The sequence below is a fragment of the Bos taurus genome, chromosome 13, assembly GCF_002263795.3.
Source record: "Bos taurus isolate L1 Dominette 01449 registration number 42190680 breed Hereford chromosome 13, ARS-UCD2.0, whole genome shotgun sequence".
Classification (NCBI taxonomy): Eukaryota; Metazoa; Chordata; class Mammalia; order Artiodactyla; family Bovidae; genus Bos; species Bos taurus.
In genome coordinates this window covers 7,138,506-7,161,864 of record NC_037340.1, presented here as the reverse complement: position 1 = coordinate 7,161,864, position 23,359 = coordinate 7,138,506, and the positions used below count along the sequence as shown (strand labels likewise).

At 39.9% G+C, this 23,359-nt stretch overlaps 1 protein-coding gene across 11 annotated transcripts in view; it reads left to right on the top strand.

Annotated features, from left to right (window-relative positions):
* TASP1 (taspase 1) overlaps positions 1–23,359 on the top strand; it is a 317,444-nt gene that overhangs the window by 88,969 nt on the left and 205,116 nt on the right. For 10 of the 11 annotated variants that reach the window (XM_025000695.2, XM_025000693.2, XM_010811034.3 and 7 more), the window contains 1 exon segment: positions 21,238–21,357. The exons of the other annotated variant lie outside the window; for it this stretch is intronic. In XM_025000695.2, the coding sequence (XP_024856463.1) occupies positions 21,238–21,357 (120 nt within the window). 11 annotated transcript variants of the gene reach the window in all.

Here is a 23,359-nt window from a genome sequence, read left to right as displayed (position 1 = left end):
AAAGGGCAAATAGCTGTTTTCTAAATTGACCTGTGTTTAGTTTATCACTGCCTGTTCTGTGTGTATAGATTCTACACCGTTTTGGTTAGCCAGCATTGACTAAGGCCCAGCACTACTGCGTGTTGTGGCTACATAAAAGAAGCTGTGAGCTGGGTATATAAACATAATGAGAAGAATAGGGTTTTTGGTAACTTTGCTAATGTTCACTTCTTTGGTTATTCAGTGTTGGAGGACGTAAATATTGTCTTGAAAGGAGTATACAGTAGAATAAATATTTTTAAGCCTGATAAAAAAGGAAATAAATTTGGAGATTTTTGTTGCATTGATATTTCTTTTTTCTTAAAAAGGTAACTGATTGTCCAGACCTTGTCAAAGTACTAATTTTGTTGTTGTTGTTCAGTCAGTCGTGCCCGATTCTTTGCGACCCCATGGACAGTACTAATAGAAATCAGAGTTAAAGCAAGAAGAATATTTCATTAGCTTGCTACCTCAATCAGAGTATTTTTATTTTCCTTAGTCTCTGACCGTCTACACTTAGATTTGACTTAGTTTAAAATAAGAGTGGTTAATCACTGGGATGCTTTTGACTGCAAACAACAGAAAACCTGACAGTGACTTAGGAAATGCATATTTGTCCCCCTGCTCCCTGGCGTATAAAAAATTTCGAAGTGGGTGGGTTGCAAGCTTTCGTGAGCTCAGGCTTCTAGTGATGCTGGAGCCAACATATCTGGGATTTCTCTTGGGCCTTTTCTCTCACGCCTCTTGCCTTATGGGTGGAATATGGTTTCTTTAATTTGAGGTGTCACGTCTGCATTGAAGGTGAGAAAGTGAGACCATGGAGGGTGGGGAAGGGGAGACTGGTGCCAGATGCGTCTGTCACCTTTCTATCTGGGATGCAAAGGTTTTCCAGGCTCCCTCTCAATGGAGTCTTCTTTAGTTATTTATTTTGGTCACATGACTATTCCCAGCTGCAAAAGAGCCTAAGAAATTGAGTGGATTTTCCTAATTACTCTCTCTCAGCTCATGACTTATCTTCCCAACAAAATAGTTCTTTCCTTGTCAAAGGAAGGGGAGGAGAGTGGTTATTAGGTAGGTAATTTATAGTGCATAGTGTGAACAGAGAACTTACTTTTGTCATTTTTCTCCCCACAATTAATATGTCCCTTGTTGCTGCAAACCAATACTGGCGTAAGCTGCTAATCTACCCATAAATCAAATAAAACCCATTTTGTTTTCAGTTTCAGAATACATGGGTTTATGATATAATATTAAAAAATGAGGAATAAGTTCTGAATAATTGTCTGTTCTTAATAATTGGTATCTCTGTTTCATCCATGCTTTTTTTGTGTGTGACTTAGCGGGGAAAACATGCTGGAGAAGGAGGAGATTATTGTTTACCTGCAGTGCTGTTAATATAGAGGCAGTAGTTGTTTGCTGTCTGTTCCACTCCCTTCTCTGGGTAGGCCCAGCTGCTCTGGATTTTCTCTTACCCACTTCTTTCCCTTGCAGTGTATACAGGCAGTCCACACTTTGCATGATAGTGCTGGACCATGAAAACGACCATGCAAACCAAGATCGTACAAGGGATTTTAATGGCAAAAGTTACACTTGTTCCGTGACCTTTAAACATTTTTGTCAAAACATTAAAAATTCTTTTATTGTTGGTTATAAATGCATAGAGAAATAAGCAGAAAATTAAAATGAATATTTATTTAGTACACTAATTAAAACATCAGAATTAGAGTTTTTTTTTTTCTGTATAAAAAATTCATTATCAAGAGTAGTTTAAACAATGCTTGCCTTCCTGTCATATAACTTACAGCGTGGAGTGAGTATCTGATTATGTCATGGTGAACTGTCAAACTCCCTTTGAATTTTGGATCTGCTTTCACCATTTTATCTTTTGCTGTTTCCATGTTATAAGTGATCCCTCAGTTCCTTTAATGTCAAATTTTTTCCAAGTGTTACTTCCTCTGTGACATCTTGATCCTTGTTGTTACAACTACATTCCTTATTTATATTGACCAATTTGTCTTCACTGAGTTCCTCTGAGTGTAGATCTAAAGTCTCTTGAATGGTGACAGTGTCTAAAATTCCCATGGTCAACTATTTCTTCTGTAACTTTGTTTATTTTTTATTGGAATTTCACTTCCAGCATTATCACTGCTTCTTTGGTTCACTTTCATCTTGTTTGTATAGTGTCCTTTTTAGATTGTCAATTTTTAAAAAAATGGCTGCTGCTGCTGCTGCTGCTAAGTCGCTTCAGTCATGTCCGATTCTGTGCGACCCCATAGATGGCAGCCCACCAGGCTCCCCCGTCCCTGGGATTCTCCAGGCAAGAACACTGGAGTGGGTTGCCATTTCCTCCTCCAATGCATGAAAGTGAAAAGTGAAAGTGAAGTTGCTCAGTCGTGTCTGACTCTTAGCGACCCCATGGACTGCAGCCCACCAGCTCCTCTGTCCTTGGGATTTTCCAGGCAGGAGTACTGGAGTGGGGTGCCATTGCCTTCTCCAAAAAAAATGGCATGTGGATTTATCACTGGGAAACAAGGAGGCAGCACAACTACACACTTCGCTGTCTATCAGGACAGGCTTTGAATAAAATGACACGATTGGTTACTGATAATGATGGACGACTATGTAGTTAACAGTGATCTTTGGATTGAAGAGCTAGTAGTGAAGTTTATACTTTATGCAATTACTCACAGTTACTATACCATGTAATTGAAATTTGAACCATGTTGTTGAATGACTGACATTATTTAATTGAGCTGTGATAACACATTGTCTGTGTCGAAACCAGAACTGTTGGCCCTGTGGGATCTCCTTCAGCCCGAGTCCAGCACTCATGGTGGCCTTTAGTGTGTGCCTCTGTCCTTTGTGGCTCCCACGCACTGCGTCTGGTTCTCCCCTGGCAGTGTTGCCTTGGACTCATTGTTAGAATGTGGATCCATAATTCTTGTGGTATATGTGATGAAGTGATGACATGTTTTAAATTTATCTTTTGTTTTGATACAAAAAGTAAAAGGTAATGGTGTTAGCATCAATCTTAGCATTTTTGAAAAAGGAAACTTTCTTTTGGAATGAGTGCTTAACTCATTGACCAATAGCAGCTCTTAGCTGGAGCTACCGGACTGACTGAATTGTTACATAACCTTGTTATATAAGGGAAGGAGGTGTTACCAAGAGGAGAGATCCATAGGTTGGGAAAACAAATAGACTCAGTGCCCAGGATAGTCTAAATTTCATAAATATCAGTTTCAAACAGCTAGCCCTGGAAGTTACTAGAAGGGGCTCTTTCATTCTTAGAGTATTAAAAGAGGTTGGGGGTATTGTTTGATCTCAACATTTTTGATGTTTCAAGCCTTTTTTTTCCCCTTTCATTTTTCACAAGCATTTTGTGGAAATAGTTTCCATGTCTTTTCCTTTAATAACAGATTTTACAGTTGAATGTACATGGAATTCTTTGCCTCCTCCCATCACTTTTACAAATAATTTAAGTTTTCAATTAATTTCATAATTTTTAGGTAAAGCAGTACTTGTGTAGGGTGGGGAAATGATAGACAATCAGACCCTTCCCATTATGTGAGTATCCTTCATTCTTCTGTTTCCAGTGAATGAGTTTAGAAAGGCTTGAATGCTTTTGTACAGCGTTGTGTGTTCAAAACCACTCTAAAGAGATGCTACAACTTTTAATTTTGTGTTCTTTAGCCACCACATAGGGACATCAAATTGGCCACATGTTTCAGACAGGAAATGTTGGGCCTTGCTTTGTGCGCTTCATATAAATATATTCTATTCTTTTGAAGTATATTGTGGGTAACATTTTTCCCTTTTATCCACCATCTTGAAATTATTATGTAAACGCTTAACTGTATCATACTAAATCACTGTATTTTTTGGGTGAGAGGTAGGTTAAGATCAAAGAAAATAAATGCATGAAAAACAACATATTTTCCTCAGATTGCTCTATTTGTACTTGTGTACGTGTCTGTGTATTATGTGTGCAGGGAAGGAGTAATTATTCTTTTGCAGAAGTTTGCTTGATCTGGTGTCCTACAGTGTCTCTCAAGAAGATGGTTAATGCGTAGATACATGAGTAAATAGAAGTAAGAAACTCCTTTGCCTTCTCTTTTACATAAAGAAGTATACTTCATATATTTAATTTTTTTCTATAAACCTATAAATTCATCCTGTGGAGTGATTATCTTCCATTTGAAATTATTTCTTTGAATTGTAAGTAACATATTAAAATTTATATTTTCCTGTCCAAAGATGGAGAAGCTCTATACAGTCAGCAAAAACAAGACCAGGAGCTGACTGTGTCTCAGCCCATGAACTCCTTATTGCCAAATTCAGACTTAAATTGAAGAAAGTAGGGAAAACCACTAGACCATTCAGGTATGACCTAAATCAAATCCCTTATGATTATACAGTGGAAGTGAGAAATAGATTTAAGGGCCTAGATCTGATAGATAGAGTGCCTGATGAACGATGGAATGAGGTTCGTGACATTGTACAGGAGACAGGGATCAAGACCATTCCCATAGAAAAGAAATGCAAAAAAGCAAAATGGCTGTCTGGGGAGGCCTTACAAATAGTTGTGAAAAGAAGAGAAGGGAAAAGCAAAGGAGAAGAGAAAAGATATAAACATCTGAATTCAGAGTTCCAAAGAATAGCAAGAAGAGATAAGAAAGCCTTCTTCAGAATGGGAAAGACTAGAGATCTCTTCAAGAAAATCAGAGATACCAAAGGAACATTTCATGCAAAGATGAGCTCGATAAAGGACAGAAATGGTATGGACTTAACAGAAGCAGAAGATATTAAGAAGAGGTGGCAAGAATACACAGACGAACTGTACAAAAAAGATTTTCACAACCCAGATAATCACGATGGTGTGATCACTGACCTAGAGCCAGACATCCTGGAATATGAAGTAAAGTGGGCCTTGGAAAGCATCACTACCAACAAAGCTACTGGAGGTGATGGAATTCTAGTTGAGCTATTCCAAATCCTGAAAGATGATGCTGTGAAAGTGCTGCACTCAATATGCCAGCAAATTTGGAAAACTCAGCAGTGGCCACAGGACTGGAAGAGGTCAGTTTTCATTCCAATCCCAAAGAAAGGCAATGCCAAAGAATGCTCAAACTACCGCACAATTGCACTCATCTCACATGCTAGTAAAGTAATGCTCAAAATTCTCCAAGCCAGGCTTCAGCAATATGTGAACCGTGAACTTCCTGATGTTCAAGCTGGTTTTAGAAAAGGCAGAGGAACCAGAGATCAAATTGCCAACATCTGCTGGATCATTGAAAAAGCAAGAGAGTTCCAGAAAAACATCTATTTCTGCTTTATTGACTATGCCAAAGCCTTTGACTGTGTGGATCACAATAAACTGTGGAAAATTCTTCAAGAGATGGAAATACCAGACCACCTGACCTGCCTCTTGAGAAATTTGTATGCAGGTCAAGAAGCAACTGTTAGAACTGGACATGGAACAACAGACTGGTTCCAAATAGGAAAAGGAGTTCATCAAGGCTGTATATTGTCACCCTGTTTATTTAACTTCTATGCAGAGTACATCATGAGAAACGCTGGACTGGAAGAAACAGAAGCTGGAATCAAGATTGCTGGGAGAAATATCAATAACCTCAGATATGCAGATGACACCACCCTTATGGCAGAAAGTGAAGAGGAACTCAAAAGCCTCTTGATGAAAGTGAAAGTGGAGAGGGAAAAAGTTGGCTTAAAGCTCAACATTCAGAAAACAAAGATCATGGCATCCGGTCCCACCACTTCACGGGAAATAGATGGGGAAACAGTGGAAACAGTGTCAGACTTTATTTTTCTGGGCTCCAAAATCACTGCAGATGGTGACTGCAGCCATGAAATTAAAAGATGCTTACTCCTTGGAAGGAAAGTTATGACCAACCTAGATAGCATATTGAAAAGCAGAGACATTACTTTGCCAACAAAGGTCCATCTAGTCAAGGCTATGGTTTTTCCAGTGGTCATGTATGGATGTGAGTTGGACTGTGAAGAAAGCTGAGCACCGAAGAATTGATGCTTTTGAACTGTGGTGTTGGAGAAGACTCTTGAGAGTCCCTGGGACTGCAAGGAGATCCAACCAGTCCATCCTGAAGGAGATCAGCCCTGGGATTTCTTTGGAAGGAATGATGCTACAGCTGAAACTCCAGTACTTTGGCCACCTCATGTGAAGAGTTGACTCATTGGAAAAGACTCTGATGCTGGGAGGGATTGGGGGCAGGAGAAGGGACCGACAGAGGATGAGATGGCTGGATGGCATCACTGACTCGATGGATGTGAGTCTGAGTGAACTCCGGGAGTTGGTGATGGACAGGGAGGCCTGGCGTGCTGTGATTCATGGGGTCGCAAAGAGTCGGACATGACTGAGCGACTGATCTGATCTGATCTGATCTGAAGATTATCTGATTACTGATTAATTACATATAGCACTTACGTGTGAATCAGAAAGTAGGTCAGTAACTTAATTGCTTCTATTACTAGATTACTACCACCTCATGCATTGACATAGGTTATACAGTCTGATGAGCAGTATTCCTTTGCAATGTAAATTGATGGAGTTTCTTTAAAGATTTACAGTTTGTAGCAGTTTATGCCAATTCATCAATTATCCATATCCAGAACTTTCAACCCTCGATAGCTGGGCAATATTTCAGAAAAAGTTTCTAAGTTCTTGTATAAAGATTCAATACCTAGTAGGTTGGATTTCTTCCCAAATCTTCTTAAACCCTCATGAAACTATGCCTTAAATTTACACTGAGTTTTAAAATTATAAGTGAGATTAGTGAGGCAAGAAATCAGTGTTAACAGACCATAACTGCTGTTTTTATTTTGTAAGGGAATGTGGTTTTCCAGGAGGCTTATTATAGGTTGACATCAGACGTTGTTAGACTTGTAAATCCACCCTCTGTTTTGAGTATCCATCAGCTCTGTAGAGCCTCCTGTAAGTTTTGATATTTAACCAGAATCATAGGAGGGGAAAATGAAGTTATTCCTTCGTTATCATTGGGACAATCTTAGCTGACCTTGTATGTAATGTACAAATTGTCATATTATAGCTTTCCTAAGTGGAAATTCCTCCAGTGAATGGAATTTCATAGACGTCTTCCTGTCTGGGAATTGGTTCAGATCATGATGTTTACAGCATGAGGTTCTAAGTCAGAATTTTTAAATATGTCCTCATACTGTATCCCCACGTGTTAATGACCTGAGTTGACCTGTCACAGATACAGTGGTGTTAACACGTGTGTAGCCAATATACGCATGTGTTAAGGCCAGCAGAATAAACCAGCACGTGAAAAGACAAATGTGTATACACTGGCGCGCGCGCACGCGCACACACACACACAGAGGTCAGTAACAGGGATGCTTTAAGATCAGAAGATAAGACCCACTGCTTAAGTAAGATGAAGGAAAACTGGAGTTTTCAAAGTCCTGACTGGCCCACGTCTTCTGTAATCAGCCTAGAACATTCTGAATAAAAAGTCACAGGCCAGAAACTATTCAAGAGCCGAGGCTGGGATCACTCAAGGAGTGGAGGGAGTGTTGCTGGCTGAGATGGGTACAGAGGACCAGGAGAGGTCTGACCAGAGAAGGTCTGGTCAAGTTCTGACATGGGCCAGTCCAGAGGCCCGGGGCAGACGTGGAGCCGCTCTGGACATGAGATTGCTCAGCCATACTGTCAGCATGTGGTGCCAGCTGACTGCCGTCTTTCCGTGTGACACTTCTCTAATATATTCTCCCTGGCAAAACAGAGCCTGTCCAAACCTCTTGATTCTCTCATTGAGAGATTCTTTATTCTAGTGTGTGCTCTACCTGGCTAACTGTTATCTTCATCCGTGTAGTGTGTTTGTTTTTGTTTTCTTTTGGCTGTACTGCATGACATGTCCCTGACCAGGGATCGAACCCTCGCCACCTGCATTGGAAGCATGCAGTCTTAACCTCTGGACCACCAGGAAAATCCCCATCTGGGTAGTTTTAGATGTACTGGTGGGAGGTTCTTAGGTTCTACTCTCAATTTACTAAATGAAAATCTGCAGGGATGTGTAAGGTATTGGGGCAGAATTTGAGAGTCATTGTTTTTTCTGCTTAGTATGTCACAGTGGGCCTGGAAAAGCACCTGCTCAGTAATCATTTCTTCAGTGAACATAGAATGTTTTAGAGGAGTTGGTAGTTCCATGATTGCATCCAGTTAAGTTCATGTCCACTCCTCCTCATTTAGCTCTCCTCTAGGAAGACTGGAGTTCTTTTCTCCTTTCACCTTATTCCAGAATTTGTCTCCAGGTCATTGTTTATTTTTCAACAGGCACCAGACACAGTGCCCATGAAACTGTGTTTGAGTGAATGAGTCCAAATCTTTATTTCCATCCCACTTTCATGCCCTGACTTTTCCCGTTGCTTATTACACGTCTCATGTCTAGCTTAGCTCAGCAAGTCTAGAGTCAAGGTTCATCACCATCTCCTGCATGACTGTGGTAGCATCCCAGTCCATCTGCTGCTGCCACTTCCAGTCAGTTCTATACACAGCATTCATGGAATCACTTAACAGTTCAATTTGATTTTGTCATGACCCTCTTCAGTCACTTCCAGCTGCACTTAGAAATAAAGTGCAGCCCCTTAACAGATCCCACAGGACTTGATAGGAGCAGGTGCCTGTCTTTCTTTCCAGTCTTTTGTTCTTTTACTCTCAGGAGGTCACACTGTCAAGATGCTGCAGGAGTCTGGGCCTTTGTCCTGTGATTCCAGATCCCGGAAATTTTGCCCTTCCCCCTCCTACCTGTCACTCAAGCGGTCATGCAGCTCCAGCTGCCTTTCTCTGAGGGTGCTTGTTTGATGTCTTTCTCTTCCATTACAGTGCAGGTTCCAGGAGGACAGGGACCCTATCTGTTTTGGTTGCCATGGTTTCTCAGTTTGGCGTATAACGTCTGTTGCTCAGTCGCTGAGTTGTGTCCGATCTTTGCCGCCCCATGAACGGCAGCACACCAGGCTTCCCTGTCCTTCACTGTTTCTTGATGTTCAAACTCATGTCCACTGAGTTGGTGATGCTGTCCAACCATCTCGTTCTCTGTCACCCCCTTCTCCTCCTGCCCGTAATATTTCCCAGCATCAGGGTCTTTTCCAGTGAGTCGGCTCTTTGCATCAGGTGGCAAAAGTGTTGGAGCTCCAGCTTCAGCATCAGTCCTTCCAATACGTATTCAGGGTTGATTTCCTGTAGGATTGATTGCTTTGATCTCCTTGCTGTCCAAGGAGCTCTCAAGACTCTTCTTCAGCACCGCAATTCAAAAGCATCAATTCTTCAGCACTCAGCCTTCTTAAAGGATGGTTCAACTCTCATATCCATATGCATGTCTACTGGAAAAACCAGAGCTTTGACCATATGAACCTTGTTGGCAAAATGCTGTCTTTGCTTTTAATATGCTTTCTAGATTTCTCATAGCTTTCCTTCCAAGGAGCAAGCATCTTTTAACCTCATATTATATAATATATATAATAAGTGCTCATTGAACAATTGATAAATATAGGTATTATTTTTTGTTTTGTTTGTTTTATTTTGATTGCTTCTTTTTGACATACCTATCACTCTTAAATCTATACCATTTTTTCCTTGATGACTGGATGGTTGCAGTATCTTTCTAACTGGCCTCCCTACTTCTAGACTCTCCCCATTCCTCTTTAAGTCTGTGTATTATCCCAATATACATTTCCTTAAAAATACCTGTATTGGTCTTATCCTTCTCTTGGGAGAAACTTTAATAGAATCTTTGCTATCTGTAGTTAAAACCCAGTTTCTTTAGATTGACTTTATAAACCCTCTTCAAGCTTGTACCCAACCTCCTTTTCCATTATTTCTCTCCTGGAATAATCTTTTTTTCCCCCCTACTACCAATTACATCTCTGCATTTGATTTTTAATGAATTTGCTGAAAGTTCTCATTTCTAAGTTTTGCTCATGTCTCTTTCTCTTTGTGGAATAAATGATAATTAATAATGGAATACCTGCCACTTTGCCTACTGAAATTGTAATCCAAGCCCTTCTTTAAGGACCAGCTCAAATGCTACCCAGATTAAAACAAATTCCTTTCTTCTATTTAGTACATGTAATGGGCACTCAATAAGTGCTTGTTGAATTATCTGCTGCTTTTGCCGTTTTGAGATTGATGTGTGTGGTTATTTTATCTTATTCATGTAGGCATATAGAGGCATAAGCATTTGTTTTTAATTCCTATCACAGTGCCTTGAAAAATACCTTTACTCAATTAACATTACTAATTTTAACATCTACAATCAATGATTCTACTATAAATTTTGAGAGAGCAATGCATCTGTTATTTTCTTTAATTGTAAGTCTTACAAGTTTGAATCTTCTTTCTAATGCTTCAGGCATATTGTTAGTCCAAAACTATACCTCACTTTTAACAATAAGCTTGTATTTGGGGATATAATGAAAGAAAAGTTAAGTTGTCTGGAAATAGTACTAATAATATTATTCAGTAAGTGAAGGAAGTGATTGTAGGGAACTAATATCTCAGAAGCAACCAACCACTCTAGAGTTGAGTCAGGAAGTGTCCACAAGGGGGCGTGCCCATCTAGCCATCTAGAGAAATGTGACCAATTCCCACTTCTGTTATGCAGGTAAAAATGCCTGTTTTACAAATGTACTCTTAGAACATGTCTTTTTTTTTCTCTCCCCCTAGGAAAAAGAATGAACCTTCACCACCACAAAAATTCCTACCCATTTTCTAGCACTTGTTTATTTTGGTTGTGTGATTTTCCAAGGAGCGATAGGGGATGGAATGGAAATGGGGATTGCCTTGCAAGCTAAGACGGTCTATGAAGCCTGTGGTTGTGCTTCCCGCCCCCCCCCCCCCGCCCCCCACATTGAGAGCATTTTCACTGTACAAGCGATGTCATCTCTTCTATGGTCATTTTATGTTTTTTAGTCAAGGAATAGGCAGTGCTCCATTTTCACTGCTTCACCGATTTGTATCACCTAAAACTTTGAGGAACTCACCAGTCAGTGACCTGGAGGAGTGCACAGGCTTGGAGTGGCGTGCCCACCGGAGGTCATGGCCTCTTGGGATCTTTAGTTTTTCTTTGCAGTACCTATTTTACCTTGACTTCATCATTATCACCAGCAAGCATTTATTGAGTACTATTTATACACAGGTTTTCAAGCAGGTTTTAGGGAATAAATTGAGAGGCCCTGACCATTTTATGTGTTCCAGAGGAGTTAAGCAATAAAGGAAACTCATATCAAACTGATTTGGTATGTGGCAGAAGAATGAAATCATCCACAAGAGCTGCAGGGATTAGCAGGATGGAGAAAGTCACTCTAAGCACATGGTAGGCTTTATGAAGAGCTAGAGTTTAAGCTGGGCCTTCCCTGGTGGCTCAGACGGTAAAGAATTTGCCTGCAATGTGGGAGATCCGGGTTCAATCCCTGGGGTGGGAAAATCCCCTGGAGAAAGGAATGGCTACTCATTCCAGTATTCTTGCCTGGGAAATCCCATGGACAGAGGAGCCTGGCAGGCTACAGTCCATGGGGTTGCAAAGAGCTGGATATGACTGAGTGACTAATACTTTAGTCTTTGGGTCTAATGTCTTGGTTAAAGAGTAGGGCTTACATAACTGTAGAGAGAAAGAGAAATTCCTAAGTTTAGAAGAAGCCTGTGAGTGGATAAGCAGGTTGCACTACAGAGTTTCTGCAGAACAGTGTTTTCAAATCCAAATGCTCACGGGGGCTGGGCAGGTAATGTGAACATGTGAGACCATCTAGAGAGGCGGCGTGAATAGCAGTACATGATCCAATTTTTGGTATGCAAAAACCAAACTACAGTGCACCAACTTCTGACAAACTTTTCTGGTCAGACCAAACTCTGGTTTTGGCAGTCTGTAATCCCCCATGGGGGCACGGCAGTTGAAAGGATTCAGATGTTCACAGAATTTGGCAAAGTGAAATAGGCCATGGAGGAAATAAGTCCAAAGCCAGAGTCCCCCTGAACATCTATTTGCACTGACTGTACTTGGACGCAAATGAGGAGAATATTTTGAAATATAACACGGCTATTTGCGTTAAACATAGGCTTTGAAGTGTTGGAAGTCTCTGAAAACATCATTGGAGTTAATTTGAATGGTTTTAGAATTTCTGAGATTTAGTACTATCATAATTAGTTTAGATTGTATTTTATATTCTAAACTATACTTAACTCCTTCTTATTCTTTGTAATTCTTTGATTTATCTCTAATTTCTAATAAGATTTTAATCTATTGAGGAACAAAAGGAAAATAAGTATATGGGCATTTTTGCTCCCCTTTTGCTTTTTAATATGCTGATCTTTAGTTGTTATGTATTTATCATTTTAAATGACAATTTCTATTTTTGTGAGTATACTCATAATTATATGGTCAAATGAATACTGCTGTACTTAAAAAAATTTCACATCACATGAAGTAACTTGTTACTTTGTTACTAAAGTCAGTGTCAAATATTGTTCTAAAGTCTGAAGAGGGTGGAATTTAAATCCAGGTTAAATGACCCATCCCAATTGTCATGGTGTTTCATTGGCAGGAATAGACTCCAGATTGTCCAAGTTACCTTTGAGTCCTTTATCTGTTATTCCCCACTGCTTTAAGAGTCAGTTCAAAGGCCAGTGGAGTGCTGGTATTTAAAAGAAAAAGTGTAATTTTATCCAGAGAAGGTACATGTAAGTCTGAAATGAAAGCGAGACCAGAAGTCCAGACCACGACCAGGTGTTCCTGGAAAGAGCCAAATTGGACAACTAAATTGAAAAAGGTTGCCTGCTCTTATTAAAGAGACTTTGTTGCTGTCTATTTAATTAGCAAAGTCTTAGCTCATTTATTTACGTGTTTTTAATCTGCCCAGGTAATGACATTCATAGCCTATTAGTGTGTGTGCTGGTAGCACGGTGCACCATCTCTGTGGTTGAAGTCCTTTCGTATATGTGCCTCTCGGAGGTGAAACTGCCAAATAATCTTGATTTCCTCCTCCCTTGAACTTGTTTCCCAGACAGCAATCATTGAGTTTAAGACAGTGAAGGATGACCAGCTCTCCAGTAGAAAAAGTAAAAGCTAAAATACTTAAAGCAAAAATATTGTATGAATACTAATTATTTAGAGCTTTTAGGAAAGCAGTCTGGAATTAAAGAAACCGAATTGGTTAGTCAAACGCGAGGAGTGTGATCCAGATGGTTGATCTAGGGGATGAGAAGACGGTAAAGAAGTGTTACCGGAAGAAAACATCGAATGGTGGGGTGTGTGTCCAGTATAAAGACATATCATCTCTTTGTGGATAAAGTGAGAGGCTTCGTGTTTCATGGGAAAAGCCTTAGAAGTTTGTTTTGAACACTGGACCACAGAGCATGCACAGCCTCCTGAAATAAAGATCACTTCCACATTGTGAGAAACGACTCTGGGCTTCAGTTTGGTTATTATGGGACCAGCGAAAGATTTCTCAGCAGTTGTTAAGGATGTGCTCTTGGGACAAAACTCATTTAGGAATGATGTGCAAAAGCATTATATTTAGGGAAGATTGAAATATGAAATAATCAGAGGAGTACGAGAAGTTAGAGGAAAACTGCTTTGGAGAGGCTGAGCCTGGATCATGCATAAAAACAGCAAAAGGCAGTTTCAGAGGACAGAAAGTTTGACTTATTAGTGAGGTACAATTAAAAAGTGTCATGACACTTGGTTTGTTGCTGCCTATAGGTGGATGAGGGGCAAGACAAGCCGCAGAGGAGCCTAGAAGAAGCCAGTGTATAAAGAGGCTTCCAGAGAGGGGAGAGCTGCTGGGCTTAGGTTGTGCTCTCAGGGCCAGGGCCCCTGTGTGTTTGGGAAGTGATTGAGAAGACCTCTTCTGGGGTTTTCGAGACCTTGGGACTTGGAGAAGGGTGGTATTTCTCTGTGGGGCAGGGATAGGGGATGCAGAGTGAGTCAGGAACGCCACCTCTACCATGACATCTGATAGTGTCTTCTGTTACTGCCAAGAGCCAAGCCTCCCTCCGGAGGAGAAGGCGGGAGGCTTGAGCCCTGCTGAGCTTTGGTGCCTGGAGAAAATCATTGCCTGTTCAATTTCATTCATTCAGTTTGTCCATTCGACAAGTTGTGCAGTCACAGACTGATTTTGCCTTTCTTTCTTCTGTTTATTTATTTTATTGCCTTTTTGGATCTTTTCATTTGGTGTTCATTCCTCTTTCATTGATTTTTCATCTTCTGTTTTTTCTCCTTGTGTTTTTCTTGTTCCCTTTCTAACTTATTTAGTTGGGCACTTAGCTTACTATTTTGTTTCTTTTGTAATATCAATACTTTGGGTATTAATTTCCCTCTGAGTACCACTTTTATTTCCTCTTTCACAAGTTTTAAAATGCAGTGTTTTATATGTCTATTTCTTTTTGGTCATGTAGCTTGTGAGAGATCTTAGTTCCCTGACCAGGGATTGAACCTGCGCTCTTGGCAGTGAAAGTACAGAGTCCTAACCCCTGGACTTCCAGGGAATTCTCTGAAATGTAATATTTTTAATTATTACTGGTTATTTTGTATTTTTGTTTAGATTTATTTGATCCATAAGTTATTTAGCAGTGCTTTTTTCTTTTTAAAAAATTTTTATTTACCTTTATTGATTCCTAACTTAATTGCATTGTAGTCAGAGAGTGTTTTCTGTTTGATGTTGTTTCTTGAAATTTGCTGTGATTTAGTTTATGGATTAATGTGTGGTCAATGTTTAAAAATACTTATTTGTGTTTGAAAACAATGCTTTCTCTCTAATGGGAGCAAAATTCCGTGAATGCCTTTTAATGTGCTATTCAGACCTTTTCTTTTTTGAAACTTGTATTTATTTATTTATGGCTGTGCTGTGTCTTCGCGGCTGCACGTGGGCTTTCTCTAGTTGCCACAAGCAGGGGCTATTCTGCCTCATGGTGCATGGGCCCCTCATTGCAATGGTTCCTCTTGTTGCAGAGCCTGGGCTCTAGAGCGCGAGCTCAGGAGTTGCGGCTTGCAGTCGCTAGAGTGTGGTCTCAGAAGTAGTGTCAGATTGACTTAGTTCCATGGCGTGTGGAATCTTCCTGGACCAGGTATTGAACTCGTGCGTTGGCCAGTGGATTCCTATCCACTGTTCTACCAGGGAAGTCCCCAGATCTTTTATTTCTTACTGAATTTTTGTTTGTTTGTTTGCTTTAAGTCATTTTCCTTATTCATGGGTAAGAAAAATGTGTTAAACTATCTCGTTATGTTGCTCTGTTTTTGCTTTATGTACATTTGAGGCTATTTTTCATTTTAGGTACATACAGATTTAGAATTACTATATCGCCCTGGCTTATCTAAACTTTCAGTATTTACCATGTAGACATCCTTTAGTCCTATTAACCTTTTGTCTTAAAACTGGTATTCTTGATGTTAATTAGTTCCATTGTTTGGGTTGGTCCCACTGGGTGTCTCTCTTCTTTCCCTTGTCCTTTTGCTCTCAGCTTTTTCACGTCCTTATTTTTCAGGTGTATTTGTGATAACATAGCCAGATTTTAAAACCCCATCTTGATCGTCTAATAACGCTCTTTTTTTTTTTTTTAATAATTTTTTTAAAAAATTTTTTATTCCTTTATTTCTCATGTGTTCCCCATCCTGAACCCTCCTCCCTCCCCATACCATCCCTCTGGGTCGTCCCAGTGCACCAGCCCCAAGCATCCAGCATCGTGCATTGAACCTGGACTGGCATCTCGTTTCATACATGACATTTCACATGTTTCAATGCCATTCTCCCAAATCTTCCCACCCTCTCCTTCTCCACAATTTTTTTAAATAATTGTGCTTCCTTTTTTGGCTGTGCTGGGTCTTCACTGCCACTCGAGCTTCTCTCTAGCTGTGGAGAGCAGGGCTGCTCTTTAGCTGTGGCTTGCAGGCTTCCCGTTGCAGCTCCTCCCCTGGCTGCGGGTTTCAGTAGCTGCAGCTCCCAGGCTCTAGAATGCAGGCTCAGTAGTTGTGGCACATGGACTTAGTTGCTCCTTGGAATGTAAGGTCTTCCTGGACCAGGGATTGAACCCAGGTCTCCTGCATTGACAGGCAGATTCTTTACCATTGAGCCACCAAGGAAGCGCAATAATACACTATTATTATTTTTGAAGACAATATTAATTTTGATTGACATGCATGTTTGCCATTGTATTTGCTTGCTCATTCCTTGTTTCATTCCCGAGTGTCCTTTTCCTTCTTGGATTATTGTCTTAGTCCTTTCAGACTGCTATAACAACAAAATACAAGAGACCAGATGGCTTACAAACAATAGGAATGTATTTATCACAGTTCTGGAGGCTGGGAAGTCCAACTTCAAGGCATAGGCAGATGTGATATCTGATGAGGACCTCCTTCCTAGATGGCCATCTTTTTGCTATAGCCTTACATGCCAGAAGGGGCATGGAAACTTCTTGGGCTTCTTCTACAATGGCATATCTCATTCACGCAGGCTCTGCCTTCATGACCTATTCATTTTTTGATGCCCTACCTCCATTACCATCACTGTGGGGGTTAGGATTGCAGTAGGTGAAACTTTGGAAGGGCACATTTAGATCACAGCAGTTATTTTCCTTTTTCTTAAAAGTATATTATTCATTTGTTTATTTGTTCATCCATTCAACAAATATATTTTGAGTACTTAAGAGGTGTCAAGTCCTTTTCTGGGTGCTTCGCTTATGCTGGTGAGTAACACATACAAAGATTACTGCCTTTGTGGAGCTTCTAGTCTTTTGGAGGAGTTTGGCTCACTCCAGTGTTCTTGCCTGGGAAATCCCATGGACGGAGGAGCCTGGCAGGCTACAGCTCACGGGGTCACACAGAGTCAGACACAACTGAGCGACTAACAGTTTCAGTTTTTCAGTTTGGGGTGAATACTTAGGGGTATAGTTGCTGAGTCATAGCTAGGTGTGTATATTTAATTTAGAGTTAAATTTTTTTGAATTAGAATTTTAAAATTGTGATTAATATTTATTCCAGAAACACAAGAAGCCAAACTAGATATATTCATCATTATATTTTTAAACTGATTTTAAGTCATTGAGATGTATTCTATCAGTATTTTGATCAAATGAACGCAATTTAATAATCTAGTTAATTATTTTAAAGAACTTATCAGAATTATCATCTTTCTTAAATTCCTCAATTTTGATTTCAACTCCAGTATATCTTAGGTTGCTATTCTTAACCAGTCGTTCATTATGAGTTCAAATTAAATACTATTAATTAAACAGCATATGAATAAGAATAAAAATGTTTTAAAGCTTTGTAAAGCATCCATTGTGGCTTCCCAGATGGCTCGGTGGTAAAGAACCCACCTGCTGCCAATGCTGGAGATGTGGGTTTGATCCCTGGGTCAGGAAGATCCCCTGGAGAAGGAAATGGCAACTCCCTCCACTGTTCTTGCCTGGGAGAGCCCATGGACAGAAGAGCCTGGTGGGCTACAGTCCATGGTGTTCACAAAGAGTTGGATACAACTTAGCGACTAAACAACAACAGCAGCAACAACAATGCTTCCATTGTAGTTCAGTTGTATAATAATCTAAGTCATGAGTATGTTCATCTGATCTCTACCATCACTTACACATGCTCATTCAACATGTACACTGAGGCTCCCAAATGGTTCCACTTTGAAGAAAACAATCCCATAGTATGTTATGTGTAAGATTATTAAAAAACAAAACAAAACACTGAGATTAAAACCAATGCATTTTCCACCTTTAATGTTGCAGCCCCAGAACTCTGTATAGGAGTTCTGCCAGTTGGAAAACATTGTCCTTTGCTACTTTTGAGAGACCGGAATTTTTAGGTAATCCTCTGGAACTTTGTTATGATATGAATTTATAGTTAAAGCTGTAATTCAGATATATTAAAGCCCCTTAAAAGCACGGTTAACACACTTTATTTTTGTTTTGAGCTGAAAATGTTTCTGTTTACTTTTGGTGAATGATTTAGGGAATTAATAGCAAAGATTTTTACAAAATAAACTTTTTTCTCTGTTGTAGATATGTTTGGCACTAATCTGTGTAGTGCTGCGAAGACTTTAATGTATATTTATTAAGCGAAGAATAAAGGATTATTTAAAAATAGACATCTTGACTATAGCTTTACAGAAACATCGTTTTTAGTATTGGACATCAGAAGCGGGATTTTCTGAAGAGAGAAGAGAAAAGTCATTGGGTATTCTTATATCCAAATTTTCCTTGGTTTCAGCCAAGCCAGACACATGAAAGCAGATAATTCTGGCTAAGTTCTCCTTCTTTTATACACACAGCTGATATACTCTGAGCCCTCAGAGGCCCCACTACTGCAGGGGACTGGCTTTAGGAGCCAAATGTGGAGCCCGGTCTAGGTTTCCCGTACCCAGATCTATCATGGCATCTTCAGGATGCTTGAAGGTGGGGAAGCTTTCTGTTGCACTTACTGTGCTGTCATGGAAGGTGTTAAGTCAGCTGTGTTTCTCAAGTGGAAGTTCAGGCCAATTATAATGCTACTCAGCAGCCTAACAAGTCTTGGGAAGACTTGATATCTTAAAAATAAAATGTATTTCTGTATTTATTATTATATTAGGATAATCTCACCATACATCAGCTTCAGGATGTGCTTTTACACTCGAGATATTATTCTTGTCTTTTATTTATTTGATACTTGAGTAATTCTGTACAGAAGAAGCCCTGGAGGAGGAAATGGCCACCCACTCCAGTATTCATGGGATTCTGTCCGAGAACCCCATGGATGGGGGAGCTTGGTAGGCTATGTTCCATAGGGTCACACAGAGTCGGACGTGACTGAAGCGGCTTAGCATGCACTCACTCATGCATATACAGAAGAAAGACCACATTAATGAGATGAGTAACTGATAGATGATGTCTCTTGGCAGGTTTCAGAGTTAGTGCAGGTTAGAGACTTAATTTTCATGTGGAAAGTACCTACACTTTGTTCTACGGGATTTATTAGTTTATATGTGTTACTTTATTTAATTCTTACAATAACTATGTAATAGCCATCTCCAATTTGGGGTGAGAAAAATGAAAACTTTTGACATGAAGTTCAACAGAGATGACTAGATCACTAGTTAATTGTAGAAAGTTTTATTTGTCTTTTCCATGACACATGGAATCCGTATGTCAACTTTATACGCATGTGTTTAATCTGACAAGAACTATAATTTATGCCATTGCTTTTTAATAACAATTTTATCAAAAAATTAATGCAACTAGCATATTTCAGTCAAGGACATTAGGTCTGTGTGTATCTGTGTGGTGCATATACTTCTAAATATTTATGGAGTGTAAGAGTATAATAGTAGCTCTATATAATAACAGTCATTGTATATTTTTTAAACTTTCTAAGATTTCTTTTCTATATACACGAGCTCGGTGAAATTATTATAGCCAAAATACCACTGTTTGTCTTTCATTCAATTTACCTGCACTTCATAAAAATGCTTAAATATTACTTCATCATCTTTCAGTTTCCATTTCAGTATGTGAAATCTATAAACTAATTCTTGAATATTTTATGAAGTAATTCTGATTTTTGCAGGTGTTGCTAGCCATTAGGAATATTTAGCTTAATTTGGAACAGAATTCTCTATCTTTTGCTTGCTTTTTCATTTTTGAAAAACAGGTTATAGTAAATCCATCTATGTATAATCCTTCCATGTCTTTGTACAGTAAGGTTCAAAGGGATGAAAGTTAAAGTCACGATATCCTGATCGAAATGCAGAGAATTGTTTTTACAGATAATTCATATTGTTGTGTATATGTTATGTGTCCCCTCAGTAAAATTCTGTTTTATGGAATGTTTGAGTAGGATCAGCAGTCACAGTTAATAAAAAAGGACTAATAAAGAATACCCTTTCCTGACTTTGTTGTTGCTGTTTTTGAGGAAGGTTATTCTACAGTGCCTTTTTATTTGTATGAGAGTAGTCTGTTTCTAAAAGAAGCAGTAAGATTGCTAAGATCATGTTTTAAAATACTTTGTGGTATGGTCATGGTGGTATGGTCATGGTGGTATGCTGCCAATTGGTAGTGGAACAAGAGGGAGCTTAAATCTTTTATGCTGACATAATGTTGGTCTTAGGTGGTTTAAGTCTCTCCTTCGGCAGATTTGTGCCTGTAAAATTATTTGCCTTAGAATGAGTAGAGCAGACATTTGGCTGATCATGACCTATGGGATAGTATCAGACCTTGTTTCTCAAAAGTAGAGTCCATGGACAGAAGTCTCTTTGAACATGGGGTTGTCCCTGACTCTGATACAGACTTGGGGGTATGGGTGAGGATGGGGTTCTCAGGTTCTAGGGCACCAGTGACCTAGAGTTTAAAAATATATACCACCATGACCACAATGAACCTAAAGACCTATAACAGCCCTCCTTTAGTATACTAAAAAGGTAATTTTTCATGAAATTTCCTTCCCACTTCCTTTACTTCTGATTTTTATCCAGCAGTGTAAAGTTGGTCTGCCTTGCACAGGTGACCCAGAAATCTTCGAGACAAGAGACAGCTGCTCATGGTCAATATGTGTGAAATGCCTTAAGCGTGTGAGGCCTGGAACAAGACCCAGGAACACAAAGATGGCTCCCAGGAACGTGCAGTTTTCTGCCATATGAGTGGCAACCATATTATTAACATAGCAGAGAAGGGGGTTTGCCATCAAGTGTCTCACAAGGAAGAAATTTTAAAGAAAACTGTAGCATGGTCTAGTTCAAGACTGAACGTCGCTCTCTCTATTTATTGTGGTGAATATATTACTTTTAGAAATTTTTGCATAATATTAAAGAAATACAAATAAGAACATTTATTAGTTCACTTATACCGTAGATCTTTTCCTTTCCAGTTTCTCAGTCGTGAACTGAATTCTTGAGATTAAGGTGATACAGTGATATATTACAATTTATACTGTTGTTTTCTGCCTCCCTTTGAAAGGCATGTTAGGCTTCTTATTAGAGAAAAGCAAGCAGGCACTCTTGGCTCAGGATCTTTCACTGGAAAATAAGTTTTGACTTGAACCGGATTTAAGCGTCAGCTTGACAATAGATAGGCAATTGCCGAATGCTCCAGCTAAGGATAAGCTCAGCTTTCGCTGTGTCATGACTGTCCTTGAAGTGTTGTGCGGTCGGGTCGCTGCTGTGCACCGTGCTTAGTGAACGCTCTGGCCCTTTGCTCCACAGGAGAACGACTCGGGCCCTTTGGACACAGTGGGCGCTGTGGTTGTGGACCACGAAGGGAATGTGGCTGCCGCCGTTTCTAGTGGAGGCTTGGCCTTGAAACATCCGGGGAGAGTTGGGCAGGTAAGGAACACTGAGGTGTTTAAACTAGCCTCACAAGTTGAATGTAGAATTTGCTAGCTCACAAGTTTTTGAACCAGTAGAGACATTTTTTTTTTGTCTTTAGAAAAAACAAATGGTATTGTTCTTAACACTTAGGTAGTATGAATCATCAACTGCCTGTTTAGGATCTTTTCTAAAATGAAAACCCACCTCAGAATACTAGGGTTCTTACTGATCTTTATAACCAAACAGACATAATCGTGTGTTGGACTACTTTCAGTAGGCTGGGTACTGGCCTGGGTATTTATCAGACATGTAATAAATGCACTGAGTCCCATGTTCATTCTTTGTAAATGTCATTCTCTGTAGAAGTGAGCACCTGACTGTATGACTGCTTGCTTTTCAGGTGGGAAAATGGTTTCAGAGTTGCATTTTATATTTCCTCTATTCAAGGAACAGTAGCATTTTGACTCTAATCCTTTCTCTGATTAAGTATTTCAGCGGTTTTATAGACTAACTGGTATTTCAAGTCACCAACACATGATACTACTCACGAAATCGAGGTATGAGGGAGGCTGAATTTATGTGCAACTGGCTTTTTGCGAGCTCACTTGTACATCTTCTTCACCCCCAACTCCCCATCTCCAGCCTTTAGCACTAAATTAAGAATGAAATTTAACAATCCATTTGATCTAATAATCTTTCTGAGTGTATACCAACTTGGCACATTACTTACTGGCTTAACAAATATTTGTTGAGTGAACAAACAAATTGGATGCCCTCAGCGTCTGTTGGCTTCCCAAGTGGCGCTAGTGGTAAAGAACCTGCCTGCCAATGCAGGAGATGCAAGAGATGCGGGTTTGATCCCTGGGTCAGGAAGGTCTCTTGGAGGAGAAAATGGCAACCCACTCCTGTATTCTTGCCTGGAGAATGCCATGGACAGAGGAGCCTGGCAGGCTGCAGACCATGGCATTGCAAAGAGTTGAACACGACTGAGTACACAGCACAGCAAGGCAGCACGGCACAGAGTCTGTTAAAGTGTCACAGTTGCGTGAGGCATGTGTGAGCTTAGTACCGGGATCTCACGTTGCCTCTGGAGCGCTGCTTGGCATGCCCTTTGTGCTTTGTATCTTGTGTTTGAAGAAGAGTCCACGTCACAGTTGCTTTGGACGCGGTGGGTAGTGAGTGCTCAGAGCAGGGTGATCTGATTCATGGAGGACATCTTTGCAAAGCCCCTGGTGACATTCTGTGACCTGCTCTTTATGGTGGACAAACCACTCATAGTGCTATGGTGGGAAGGGGAGGGAAGAATAATTAATTTTGTGCTACTCTTTGCCTGCCATGCAAGGGGATTTATGGAACATGATTACTCAACATGTGTAAACGCTTTGAACTCAGTATAAAAAGTCTTTGTCTGGTCATGGTATTTTTCCACATAATAAAGTCTTGTGTATTTGTCAAGTTTGGAATAGGAAAACCAAGCTTGGCATATCAGATCTGGATGCCTTGGTAGAGAAAGAGAGAGAAAAGCCAGCAAAGCTGCCTTCATCGCATTGCCATTCCCATGACTTTTTCACTGGTTTTTGTTTGTTTTGGTTAGCAAGATAGCAACAAGAGAACCAAGGATAGTTCTGGACTGTGTTAGCAGGACATTACACCCAGCAATCTTGAAGCTATTCTGCCGCACTGCACATGGAGTTGTCTTGGAAAAAGAAATACTGTAAAGCTTACACGTACATATTTGAAAACTGCTAAGAGAGTAAATCTTAAAAGTTCTCATCACAAGAAAAACAGTTCTGCGACTGTGTATGCTGACAGAAGTTAACGGATGTTAACTGATCATTTTGCATTCTATGCAAATATTGAATTATTAGTCTGTTTACCCGAAACTAATAAAATATGTGTCAGTTGTACCTCAGTTTAAAAAAAAAGCTTACATATTAATTTGCCCCACGTGACTGGTTTATGAATGTACAGTTTGTGAAGGCTGAAAAATCAGGAAATGGTGTGAAGGAGAGGGTAA